This window comes from Siphateles boraxobius, unplaced genomic scaffold (genome assembly GCF_051911475.1).
Source record: "Siphateles boraxobius isolate OS27281-9 unplaced genomic scaffold, OSU_SipBor_1 49, whole genome shotgun sequence".
NCBI classification, from domain to species: domain Eukaryota; kingdom Metazoa; phylum Chordata; class Actinopteri; order Cypriniformes; family Leuciscidae; genus Siphateles; species Siphateles boraxobius.
This window is the reverse complement of record NW_027509130.1, coordinates 189,195-203,250: the sequence shown is the minus strand read 5'-3', so window position 1 is coordinate 203,250 and position 14,056 is coordinate 189,195. Positions and strand designations below refer to the sequence as shown.

At 35.7% G+C, this 14,056-nt stretch overlaps 3 protein-coding genes across 7 annotated transcripts in view; 1 reads left to right on the top strand and 2 right to left on the bottom strand.

Annotated features, from left to right (window-relative positions):
- LOC143711160 (uncharacterized) overlaps positions 1–3,834 on the bottom strand; it is a 312,783-nt gene extending 308,949 nt beyond the window's left edge. For all 3 annotated transcript variants that reach the window (XR_013194754.1, XR_013194753.1, XM_077202509.1), the window contains exon 1: positions 3,046–3,834. Coding sequence is in view for 1 of the 3 variants with exons in the window: in XM_077202509.1 (XP_077058624.1) it covers positions 3,046–3,704 (659 nt within the window). In the remaining 2 variants the exon portion in view is untranslated. The remainder of the gene's footprint in view (positions 1–3,045) is intronic.
- Positions 1–14,056, bottom strand: part of LOC143711083 (uncharacterized) — a 164,794-nt gene that overhangs the window by 24,555 nt on the left and 126,183 nt on the right. The gene's annotated exons all lie outside the window — the stretch shown is intronic.
- Positions 1–14,056, top strand: part of LOC143711142 (uncharacterized) — a 376,270-nt gene that overhangs the window by 293,177 nt on the left and 69,037 nt on the right. The window lies entirely within an intron of this gene.

Below are 14,056 nucleotides of genomic sequence, written 5' to 3'. Positions count from 1 at the left end.
GATAGATGCACTTGTACTTTTATCATGGATAGATGCACTTGTACTTTTATCATGGATAGATGCACTTTTATCATGGATAGATGCACTTTTATCATGGATAGATGCACTTTTATCATGGATAGATGCACTTTCATCATGGATAGATGCACTTGCACTTTTATCATGGATAGATGCACTTGCACTTTTATCATGGATAGATGCACTTGCACTTTTATCATGGATAGATGCACTTTTATCATGGATAGATGCACTTTTATCATGGATAGATGCACTTTTATCATGGATAGATGCACTTTTATCATGGATAGATGCACTTTTACCATGGATAGATGCACTTTTATCATGGATAGATGCACTTGCACTTTTATCATGGATAGATGCACTTTTATCATGGATAGATGCACTTTTATCATGGATAGATGCACTTGCACTTTTATCTTGGATAGATGCACTTGCACTTTTATCATGGATAGATGCACTTTCATCATGGATAGATGCACTTTTATCATGGATAGATGCACTTTCATCATGGATAGATGCACTTTTATCATGGATAGATGCACTTTTATCATGGATAGATGCACTTTCATCATGGATAGATGCACTTGCACTTTTATCATGGATAGATGCACTTTTATCATGGATAGATGCACTTGCACTTTTATCATGGATAGATGCACTTTTATCATGGATATATGCACTTTTATCATGGATAGATGCACTTGCACTTTTATCATGGATAGATGAACTTTTATCATGGATAGATGAACTTTTATCATGGATAGATGCACTTTTATCATGGATAGATGCACTTTTATCATGGATAGATCCACTTTTATCATGGATAGATGCACTTTTATCATGGATAGATGCACTTTTATCATGGATAGATGCACGTTTATCATGGATAGATGCACTTTTATCATGGATAGATGCACTTTTATCATGGATAGATGCACTTGCACTTTTATCATGGATAGATGCACTTTTATCATGGATAGATGCACTTGCACTTTTATCATGGATAGATGCACTTTTATCATGGATAGATCCACTTTTATCATGGATAGATGCACTTTTATCATGGATAGATGCACTTGCACTTTTATCATGGATAGATTCACTTTTATCATGGATAGATCCACTTTTATCATGGATAGATGCACTTTTATCATGGATAGATGCACTTGCACTTTTATCATGGATAGATGCACTTGCACTTTTATCATGGATAGATTCACTTTTATCATGGATAGATGCACTTTTATCGTGGATAGATGCACTTTTATATTGGATAGATGCACTTTTATCACGGATAGATGCACTTTCATCATGGATAGATGCACTTGCACTTTTATCATGGATAGATTCACTTTTATCATGGATAGATCCACTTTTATCATGGATAGATGCACTTTTATCATGGATAGATGCACTTGCACTTTTATCATGGATAGATGCACTTGCACTTTTATCATGGATAGATTCACTTTTATCATGGATAGATGCACTTTTATCATGGATAGATGCACTTTTATCATGGATAGATGCACGTTTATCATGGATAGATGCACTTTCATCATGGATAGATGCACTTGCACTTTTATCGTGGATAGATGCACTTTTATCGTTGATAAATGCACTTTTATCATGGATAGATGCACTTTTATCATGGATAGATGCACTTTTATCATGCATAGATGCACTTTTATCATGGATAGATGCACTTTTATCACGGATAGATGCACTTTTATCATGGATAGATGCACTTTTATCGTGGATAGATGCACTTTTATCGTGGATGGATGCACTTTTATCATGGATAGATGCACTTTTATCGTGGATAGATGCACTTTTATCATGGATAGATGCACTTTTATCATGGATAGATGCACTTTTATCGTGGATAGATGCACTTTTATCATGGATAGATGCACTTTTATCAATGATAGATGCACTTTTATCAATGATAGATGCACTTTTATCATGGATAGATGCACTTTTATCAATGATAGATGCACTTTTATCATGGATAGATGCACTTTTATCGTGGATAGATGCAGTTTTATCATGGATAGATGCACTTTCATCATGGATAGATGCACTTGCACTTTTATCGTGGATAGATGCACTTTTATCATGGATAGATGCACTTTTATCATGGATAGATGCACTTTTATCATGCATAGATGCACTTTTATCATGGATAGATGCACTTTTATCATGGATAGATGCACTTTTATCATGGATAGATGCACTTTTATCATGCATAGATGCACTTTTATCATGGATAGATGCACTTTTATCACGGATAGATGCACTTTTATCATGGATAGATGCACTTTTATCGTGGATAGATGCACTTTTATCGTGGATGGATGCACTTTTATCATGGATAGATGCACTTTTATCATGGATAGATGCACTTTTATCGTGGATAGATGCACTTTTATCATGGATAGATGCACTTTTATCATGGATAGATGCACTTTTATCGTGGATAGATGCACTTTTATCATGGATAGATGCACTTTTATCAATGATAGATGCACTTTTATCATGGATAGATGCACTTTTATCAATGATAGATGCACTTTTATCATGGATAGATGCACTTTTATCATGGATAGATGCACTTTTATCGTGGATAGATGCAGTTTTATCATGGATAGATGCACTTTTATCAATGATAGATTCACTTTTATCATGGATAGATGCACTTTTATCGTGGATAGATGCACTTTTATCGTGGATAGATGCACTTTTACCATGGATAGATGCACTTTTATGGACTTCAAAACAGAAACACCAATTCACTGCATTATAACGCTTGGAAGAGCCAGGACATTTTTAATATAACTCTGACTGTATTCGTCTGAAAGAAGAATTTCATATACACCTAGAAGTTAATATACCAATCAATCAACAAAATGTCCTGTGCTCACACACCGGCTATAGGTGGAGAGGAGAGATTTGGCTATAGTGTGATGTGTGTCTAACTTAGAAGACACTTTGTTGCTTAGCACATGAAAATAAACTTGTTACCGTGATCTCAGACTGTGATTAAGTGGTTTCTCCACTGCATGGATCTTCATGTGTCGCTTCAGGTGACTTTTAATAGAGAAACTCTTTCCACATTGATCACACGTCTGCAGCTTCTCTCTGAGGTGGATCCTCTCATGTCTTTTCAGAGTTGATGACTGACTGAATCTCTTCTCACAGTGTGAACACTTGTAAGGTTTTTCTCCAGTGTGGATCCTCTCATGTGTTTTCAGAGTTGATGAGTCACTGAATCTCTTGTCACAGTGTGAACACTTGTAAGGTTTTTCTCCAGTGTGAATTACCTGGTGCAGTTTTAACTTGTTTGCTGTAGTAAAAGTCTTCTCACACTCAAAGCACATGTACTCTCTCACACCAGTATGAATTTTCTGATGTATTTGTAAACTTTGCAGCCATGAAAAACTCTTTCCACACACAGAACATGAATGTGGCTTCTCCTTCGTATGAACTGTCAGGTGTTTCTTCAGGTCTGATGCCCTAAGAAATTTTTTGCCACATTGATCACATGTGAACGGCTTCTCTCCAGTGTGAACTCTGATGTGAATCTCAAGATTTTGTTTGGTTGTGAAACTCTTTCCACATTGATCACATGTGAACGGCTTCTCTCCGGTGTGGATCATTTTGTGTTGATTAAGATGTGTCATTTGTGTGAAACTCTTTCCACACTGATCACATGAGAACGGCTTCTCTCCAGTGTGAACTCTCAGGTGTGCCTTCAGGGCTGATGAACTAAAAAATGTTTTGCCGCATTGATCACATGTGAACGGCTTCTCTCCGGTGTGAACTCTGATGTGAATCTCAAGATTTTGTTTGCTTGAGATACTCTTTCCACACTGAGTGCAGGTGAAAGATTTCTTGGCTCTTCTTTTCTTTAAAAATGTCTTTTTAGTCTTTGAGTGACTCAAAGGTTTTTCTCCAGGTTTGACATGATGTTCCTCCTTCACTTCACTCAGTTCTTCACTCTCCTCCTCCACTTCACTCAGTTCTTCTCTCTCCTCGCTCTCTTCCATCAGGTTTGACAAGAAAGAAAAAAAATAATACATTTAATGTTTCAGTACATCAAAATAAGTCAGAGAGAAATATAAAGGGAAAGGACATGAAAGTGAGCCCTAATGTAATAGTAGAAAGTAGATAACTGCTATAAAATATTGTGATAATTTGATGCCTTTATAAATTGATTATATGTCCTTGAAACTTTCCATGAATGAAGAAAAATGTATCTTCCAATTATTATTTTTAAAACATTATAGGCATGAATGTTTCTTTAGCAAGAACTATTGAATATATTTGATCAATGACACAATTATCTAACATGATATTAACATTTTAAAAGCAGAGCATTTCTTAAAACTGTGACACCCAGGAAGTGACATCATCTGGGCTCTTTCTACTACATGATGGGAAGACAAGAAAATAATCTCAATCCATTGTCTCAGTTTTAGAATTGACTGTATGCATCAACCCTGTTACCAAAGTTACTGTAAGAATAATCTCTATAACTATCAATAACTTATATGATATTTGACAAATACGATTATGTACCGTTTTATCTAATTGTGCTGAAATGCTTGAACATGAAGCTAACTTAATGTTCTTCAGCATCATGAATGAATGAAGAATAAACACCAACCTCTTTGTTCTTCAGGATCTTCAGTGTGTTTCATTCTGCAGGTTCTGGACCACTCGTGTTCTCACTGTCCTCTTTAATAAACTCAGTCTTTACAGATTTCAGCTCTTCCTGATGCTCTGAGGCTCGTCTTCACTTGTAGCCGATGGGAATTTACAGCATTTATTATGGAATTGCAGTGGGAGGAGCTTCACTGATGATGTTATTCAAGTGGGAGGAGCTTCACTGATGATGTGATTGCAGTGGGAGGAGCTGGTCTGCATAAATAAAAAATATCAACTTCTGAGTTTGTTTTTATAATAAATTAAACTTCTAAGCATTTATGTCTATATACAGTAACTGATTCCAATTCATTAATTATTTTTAATTATTTGTATTACTAATCCTAACATTATTCTGCTTCTTCATTAAAATACAGGTATCTAGAAATATAGAAAATAATATATATAATTTAAATTCTTCCAAATATAAATAGTGGTAAGAAAAACAGTTAAAATCATTAACAGAGAAATAAATGTACATATAGTAGCCAACAAATACCCTCAGTCTGTTGACACCAATGAAATGAGCTTTAAGTGTCAATTTACAGGAGATCTGAAGACATCAGCATAATAAATGAGGTGAAAACAGGAACTATTGTCATGAAATAAAGAGTGTTTTCAGCAGATCTGTTAATATTGATGATCCTCAGACTATCAACACTCATTCAACAAGACATTCAGGATCATCAGCAGATCATCTCACTTTATTCTGAGTGTTTGCCGTTAGAAACACATTATTTGAGTTAGGATGATAAAAGCCTGTAAAACAGCTAGGCCTATATTGAAAGACAATACTGTTATTTTTCACAATACAACATGGATAAATCATCAATAATAGAACAAAATATTTAAATAACTAACCTATCTTTATGAACCTCTACAAGCAAATAACTAAAACACCATAATATGTGAATCTAAATATAGTTAATTCAATCATTAACATGTTACAGATTTGTATGCAGAAACTCACGATGATCATAAAACTCTTAAAAAATAAAGAACATGTAGGCCTTATGTTTCCTGTCACGCTTCATTAATATTTATCTATATTCCCATGCATATTAGAAATTCCCCACGTTCATTACTCATACAGAGGAAATAAAGCGTTAGTATAGACATACATTTTAAAGTAATTTTAAGTAAATGTAATCTGCCAAGCCATTCCAGCAAAAGGGTGACATGTCCCCAGGACATTATGTGTGTAAAATTGCATGACAACTCTAAAATACATTTTATTATTAAGCAAAATGTCCTGCACATTAAGCTAAATACAAATTTAAAATGGTTAATTAAAAACATGAATAAAAACTACATAGAACACTAAAAAATAGCATTTTCTGCATGTCCCCACTCTCTATATATGAACTTTACCATGAAATACGATTATTAAAATCCATTGTTGTGTGACTTTATATCCAATCTATGCTGTAAAATGTTTTTTTTCATGATAAATGACATTTTAGATAAAATACACATTTTAGTCGTGTCCCAGGGTTCTCACTCAGTCCTGTAAAAAATACATTTATCAACTGATTTCAGTGGTTTGTAGGTGGTGTACAAAAAGTTCCATCTCTAGTTATTTAAAATCTCGATAGTTAGACTTATAAAACATTTTTTTTAATAAGGAATTGTCAAAGCTCAGGCTTGTCATGTAGGCGATCTGGCTTTTTATTCTTGGATAAGAATTGTGAAGATATAATTTAATTTTTACATTAAATTAAATAAAGTTTTCTTATTGTGGAAAAAGCATTTTCTGTGATCGACCCGAATTCAGCAATAACAAAGATAACTGATGGATCCTTTATGGTAATATGATATGGTACAACTACAGTGCAATGCAAATAGTAAATATAAGATAAAGTGACAAGTAATAGTAAATAGTTTACTCAATAAAATAAACAAACAGTATACGGAAAATAAAATAGTACTGAATAGTTGGCTATAATTATATAATATCATAAGAACATAATATAATAATACAAATATTGATAATAGCATATAGATTATGTATATAGCAATGGAATAAGAAATATCAATTACAGTATGAGTATATAGACAATAAAAATAATAAGTTAAATAGTGACTATGAATAGTACAATCATGTAACAGCATAGCTGTAATAGATTGATAACTGCAAGTGGTATAATATTACAATAATAATAAGAACAGCAAATACAATGTAATATCAATTGCAGAATAATACACAGGTAGACAATATGAAAAAAATATGAAACATGATAATATTGATCATTAAACTGACATTTAACAAAAAGATTTGTGTAATTTTATTTTATGTAGGCCTACAGTGAAGAGAATGTACATATAAAATAATTTTAATTTAATAAATCGATAAAACCCTACACCTTTTGCTTTATATCTGGCGGCGCAACTCTAAACACAACTTGTTTTAGTCACCGTTTCAACTCTGATTAACAACAATGTTTTTAACTATGTAACTGTTTACAGTAGCCGGCTGAATCTCTTCAGGTGGTCAGTAGAAGCCGATCGTGTTCTGCCACCCGGAAGTATCTTGGTGCCTATTGTTTACAAACATTCTGAAATGTCCTATATGGCGGCGCCGTTGATGTGCGCTCCAGCAGCCAATAGGACGCCTATGTATTTATTATGTCTATGTTCAGGAGAGGGTGTGTGAAACGCGCAACCATAGCTGCTCGGTTAAAATACAAATACAACAAACACTTAATATGCTCTCCAGGCTTCAGACTCGTAGAGTCTGAGTAGTAAAAGAACAAGGTCAGAATCAGAGGACTCGCTGGCTGACACCCCACCAAGCCAGAATGATATCGCTGCAGGTCAGACGCAAGCTAATGAAAGAAGCACTTGTGCCGCGGTCGATGAGGTTCTCACAAGTGGCGACGAGGACGAGAGTGACACATAGGAGTGACGCCACTTCTACCGATGACAACAGCCGCGTTAGCGAGCATGAGTGGCCAGAATGTTGGTCCCAAGCACGAGTCCGTTATTTCTCCACAAATTACAAGTGGCTGATGAGCAGGAATCAAAAGATGGGTCGTAGTGTATTTTTTCAATACCCTTTTGCACATTTTATTTATGTTCAGTGGTTCTTTCTAGCTCAAGCAAATCCACAAACTAATAAAAGGATTTATTATTTTTTATAAAGTCGTCTGTTGACTGCTGTATATAAAACCCATTCAACATAGTTGTTGTTACCTCAGGGGAGGAGGGGAGTCAGCAAAAAAATAAAAATAAAATAATAATAATAATAGAGTACCGGCACCTCTTTTGGGCCACTTAAAGCACTGAACCGGAGTGAGTAGAGTCCTCTGTTTTGTTGATTTAATACTGTAAATATTAGTTGATATAATACTATTCACCTCAATTATGAGTTTTAAGGTTGCAATTACTTATATTGTAGACATTAGCATTAGTTTTACAATGTGAACACCATACTTCCAGGAAGCCAGTCCGCCACGAGGTGACTTAACGTTTTGTCTTTGTCTTTCTTATATTTTGTAGAAGTTGGAGAAAACCCATACTATGCAGGTGCCAGAAACACACACCTATGGCATGCAGTAGAGCCCTGCGCGGGACTGTTTTCTTCATCCCGCTCCCGCCCGCGCCCGCAGAATTTCTGACCATTACCGACCGCTCCTGCAACATATGTGTTACACTCCCGCCCGCTCCCGCAATATGTATATCCACTCCCGCCTGCACCCGCAAAACTTTGATAATTTATTCCCGCACAATAATAGAGATGCATTGATTTTGTGTCTTCTCCCGTCCAGCAGGAAAAAACACGTATCTGCTATTATTAAAGAGATTCATGGGCTTGTTTGTTTCGTTTCCCTGGCCTGCATGTATTCTGACGCACTGATCAGAAAGATGAATAGTAGTCCAAATGTCAGCCTTGCTTAGGTTTTGTGCTGTAAATACCTGTTTGAGGTTCTTTTCCACATCATTTATTGACATCTCTCCATCATGTCGACTCAATAGGCTACCTCCCGATCCCGCAGTTTTTTTTTTAGCCGCCCATTCCCGCCCGCAGGAAAGTTCAAACCGCCCGCTCCCGCGAGATTTGCGTTGGGTCCCGGCGGGACTCAGTCCCAATGCAGCCCTCTAGCATGCAGCACGAAAAGGAGCGAAACACGCCAGCAACCCTCTCTTTTCCCCCTTTTTTGTCTTAACTTCTTTACTTCCCTCTTTCTCCCTCCCTCTCTTTTCTTCTCTCTCTCCTTCTTTATTTTCCACCTCCTTCAATGTAAAGTACTACTAGCACATAGTACATCACTTCTACACAGAAATCTTATGCACACACAGTCATGTAGACACTCTCTCATACACACACATATGGACACTCATTCCTGTTACCTAATGTTCATTCCTGTTACCAAGTGTTCATTGCTGTTACTTTTTTTTTTTTCTAAAAAAAATAAAGTTAAACCACTGTTTTATCAGTTTTGTTCCGTCCATCATTTATACAACTGTTTAATAAATTAAATTATAAAAAAATTATAAACTTGAGGGTTCGGTCTTCTTTAAAATGAAAAAATGGCTTTGTGTCTTTTATTAAAATACACCTTGCCTTAATATATAGTGAGTTTTTTTTGTCACAAATATCCATTATTTGAACATATAACCAACAATTTCTTTAAAATAAACACTTTTTTGGGGGGAAAACAAAGGAATTAATTGGCATTCTTTTAAACATGCTTTTTAAATGGCATATGAGTTTCGGTAACAGGACTGACAAAACATTCGTCCATTTTCTGCTTAGAAACATTGTAAAAAACTAAATAGAGTTGCCTGAAATTGACCAATACACATTTTGAACAGTTAAATATGTGCAATATTAGATTCAGTGTTGAAAAAAGATAAAAAAAAATAAAGTTTCATTTTGACGAGTTACAACAAGCAAATGTCACCCATTCGGTGGATTAATGGACTTAATTTCACAATTTTGTGCTGATTTCTATAAAACGTTCCTCTTTTGATTACGGAGCAGCTACATTTTATTTTTTATTCACTACCTAGTTTTTGTAAAATTAATGGCGCAGACAGAAGAATGTGTGACCTACCACTTGCTTTGGAGGAAGTCACTGAAGCCATTAATTGTCTTAAACTTAATAAATCTCCAGGAGCGGATGGTTTATATCCACAATTCTACAAATTATCTTTTCTTTTGAAAGTTTTCAGAGAAAGTATTTTAAAAGTCACTCTTACTCATTACTTCCAAAACCCACAAAAGATGTGATGACAGTTCGCTTTTGCAAGAAGTGTTTGAACAGCTTTAATAAAAAAAGGACCAAAACCAAACTTTTCTAAGGCAAGAAAAATAAAATTATGTTCAACAGAATCAAATGCTTTGTAATTGTAATTTGCATCTACAATAGAATCTATTACTTTTTTAAAGACGTTTAGCAAAAATTAAGGCTAGAATTTTATAATCGTTATTAAGACATATTGGGTGCCAATTATCTAGAAAAACAACATATGCTGAACATAGACCTTATCTGACCTTTTAATAAAAATAGAATAATTGCAATTTCTGTCACAACTCAAAACATCTTGAAGCCTTGTGTCAACTCTCTCCGTTTACTGGTGTTATTGTTTCCAATTTTACATAAAAATGAAAAATTAATATACTTTATGATGCATAAACGATTATGTGGTTTTGTAGTTGCGCTTTACTGAAATGACTGTCGCTTCTCTGTCTCCGCTGAAGTGCACAGAATAATATCTGTTTTTATCTGAGCAATGCACTTGCAACATGAGTAGATTTGATCAATTTCTACGAATCAGATCTTTCATATCTATTTCAATGAGATTTCAATATATTTGATCATAAAGATAAATATATTGCTCTTCCATTAATGAGAGCTAGTACACAGACTGCAATGTTTGTGGAATGTGCTTTACTGCAGGAAAAAAGTACGATTTGCTGTTACCTCCAGATTACTGGTGAATAAAACCACATTTAAGATTACATATGAATCTTGTCATTAAAAACAGACATGCATATGTGACCTTTGTGTTTCCTGAGCAGATTTGTCTGAATTGTACTACTTGAAAAAAAAAAATGCATTGCATTAACCCTGCTTGTATTTTAATGCATTGTATTTTTAGGGCTTGCATTTTTATGGGCTGAAATTTAGCATGGTTGAATATTTAAGCTGTGAATATTTCAATTCAAAACATTTCAAACACATTTTAATTAGTAAAATTTCAATAATCCATATTCACCTTTCATATTTCACTTCCAAAATATTCAAAATGATTAAAAATACAACCTATAATATTCAACAGGCGGTTTTCGGTCCATTTTATTTCGCTTTGCAAATTCACTTCCACAAATTCAGTGATTCAAATTTGACAGTAAATTCGTTGACGTCCAGGAACTGCAGGAAAAGCAGTAGATTACCGAGCATAATCTCCATCTGCTGTTAGTCGACCTCACCAGCAGGGGGTGCAAGCGCGTGTTGTTGACGAAGACCAGAGCAACAGTTAGAGCAAGCCATTCATTCATAAAAACTCATTTACAACAATGTAAGTGTATCTGTGATTATTATGTTTTATGTGAAATTCAGTGTCTTCACGATTACTTTTCCTGTGTAGTCTACATGCATCTCTACCGTGAACGAGATTAAGTGTTTCAACACCCCAGACCACTCTGTGAGTTTCACAAATTTTAATCTTAACCGTTAACCTAACCGTAAAAGACAAATTCACATTGTCATTTTCTATTTGGTTTGAGCTAAATTATATTTCCGGGGGGGGTTGCTGGGGGAGCACTTGACTGTTTACTTGATTTAACCCTTTCACACGTAAGTTTAAAATATTCTAACTGACCCCCCAGTGTGACTTTTTCAAGGCGACCGTTATTTAGAACTTGTCACTTTAATGTTTCCATGGTGACGCGTCATTGCTTGTCACATGACACAGCGGAACCACAACACAGCGCTGAATGAATGATGATCTGCTTTTTTGTCATTTTCCCTTTTTTATTAAAAATATTCATCAAATCTATTAGCTATAGCATGAAACACTGATATTCCGATTGCCAAATATGTGCAAGTGGATGTGTTTTGATGTTTAAACACCTTTATAACGATCGTGTTAGTTGAGCTGTATGCGCGATGGGCGGCACCATGTTAGTTTGTTTCACAGTTCAGAGAATCGGATCTGTTGGATTTACACGTCAATTCCTCCACTTTCTCACGAAATGCATGAAACTAAGTGGCCGGTGAACTGGGAGAAGAATAGGGTCAAATGTAAAGCTACTTACACAATGTGTATCTGATATGAATAAAACGTGTCGTCTTATTATAATGTAAAGGAGTATTATTGCCGCTTCCATAGACATCAGTGTGTATTTTACAAACTCAAAATCACTGTTTTGCTAGTACCTTTGTGTATTTAAATGTCTGAAACCTAAAATAAACATTATGTGGTTGAAAACACTCAATAGTTGTGATATATGACAGCACTTAGTGCTCTCCGTCTCTGGCTCAGCGCCAGCCAACGCGCGAAAGCACGTTTGAATTTAGCAGTTGATCACGTGATGCACTGACCGTTCTAATCACACCGGTGTGATCGTACGCTCCAGGGACCAGCCAAGACTGATCACACCGGTGTGATCGTACGCGTGAAAGGGTTAACTTTACACTACTCTTTACCTGGTCCGGTCCTACCAGACTTCCGTACATTTCATTTGTACAGAGAGTCTAGCCGCTTCCCATTGACAAGTGTTAACTTCCTTGAAGGTGGGTACTCTGTTGAAGTTTAAGAGTCACTCTGGATCTGCCATAACCAATCGCTAACATTTGGTCGTGACTCAAACTAGCGCACAACCTCAACGTCATTGTTCTCAGCCACTCCCTCTTTTTGCCTGATTGGACGGGTAACAAATTAGCTGGAGAAAACCCTTGAATATAACGCAAACCCAGACGACATACTGAAGGAAAATAAAAATTGAGCAGAAGTACGTAGGAGGCGGAGCCAGGCTACTCTTTACCTGATTTTGTTATATTTTGTTTGTGTGTTTTAGACTTAGTTTTGTGGTCTTTTGAACTTTTAACAATGTATTTGACTACTACATTACAGTACTATAAGCACTGGTGTTTTGTGTTCATTTTGTAGTACCGAAAATAATTCATTACGTTTGAGTCATGTACTTCTCTTAAAACTGTAAAACAAACAAAAAAAATACAACAGTACTGGTTAGGTCTCATTTGTGTAACGTCAGCCAATATCATTTCAGTTCAGGCAGTGAAGGGGCATGTAATTGGTTGGATCTACTAAACGAATAAGCCCATCACTGAACGAGATTGCTCTGTTTAGAGTCTGAACGAGAGAGAGATCTCATTCGTGAACGAATTGAATGAACTGGTACAGTTTGTTTATGAATGAAATGAATGAGAGTGTACCGGGTAGGTCGGTCAATTGGCATGTGAGTCAATGTCAATCAGCAGAAAGCAGGTGCAAAACACCAACATGACATCATGACTTTGCGTAAACATACACGCCACTTTCAAGTCAAGTGGCGTGTTATCTATACGCATTTTTAGCTATCCGCGTGTATGTCGACACCGAAACAAACCGTCATCTTCCGCGTGTATGTGTACGCCATTAAATGTCCGAGTGATTCCGCGTGTATGTGTACGCCATTAAATGTCCGAGTGATTCCGCGTGTATGTGTACGCCGTTAAATGTCCGAGTGATTCCGCGTGTATGTGTACGCCATTAAATGTCCGAGTGATTCCGCGTGTATGTGTACGCCGTTAAATGTCCGAGCGAAACGAAGCAAAATGTATATCTACATCTGGGGAGCGATATTACTTTTTCCTATGATGGTAGGGGAAGACTCATAAATGGTATTAACCCCAGTGACGGGTAGGTTTAGGGACGGGGTTGGGGTAGGTCATATATTTATATATACAGTGATGTAACGTTAAGTCAACGTTGATAAACACGCTGAAAAGTGATTATGCGTGTTGATAGCACGCCAAAAATGGAAATACGAATTGGCGTGTCATACATACGCCATTTCATGAGATCACTCTGAAAACACAGTTATAGGTACTGTAAACATACGATTGTTTATATATTCAAATTTAACCTAGAACATAATTCAACGTTTAACATAATCCCAGATTTTTTAATGTGTAAATGACTGACCAAAAATTAAAATCTTAATTATGCAAGAAAACCTTGTGCTTTGGTCATCTGAACCACTTATTTCGACTTATTTTATTAAATTAATGAGTAAAGTAGGCACACATTTTAATAAAGCCAAATCTGTTTTTTTGTTACAAGTAAATACATTCCATGACCTGTCACCCCCCTTTTT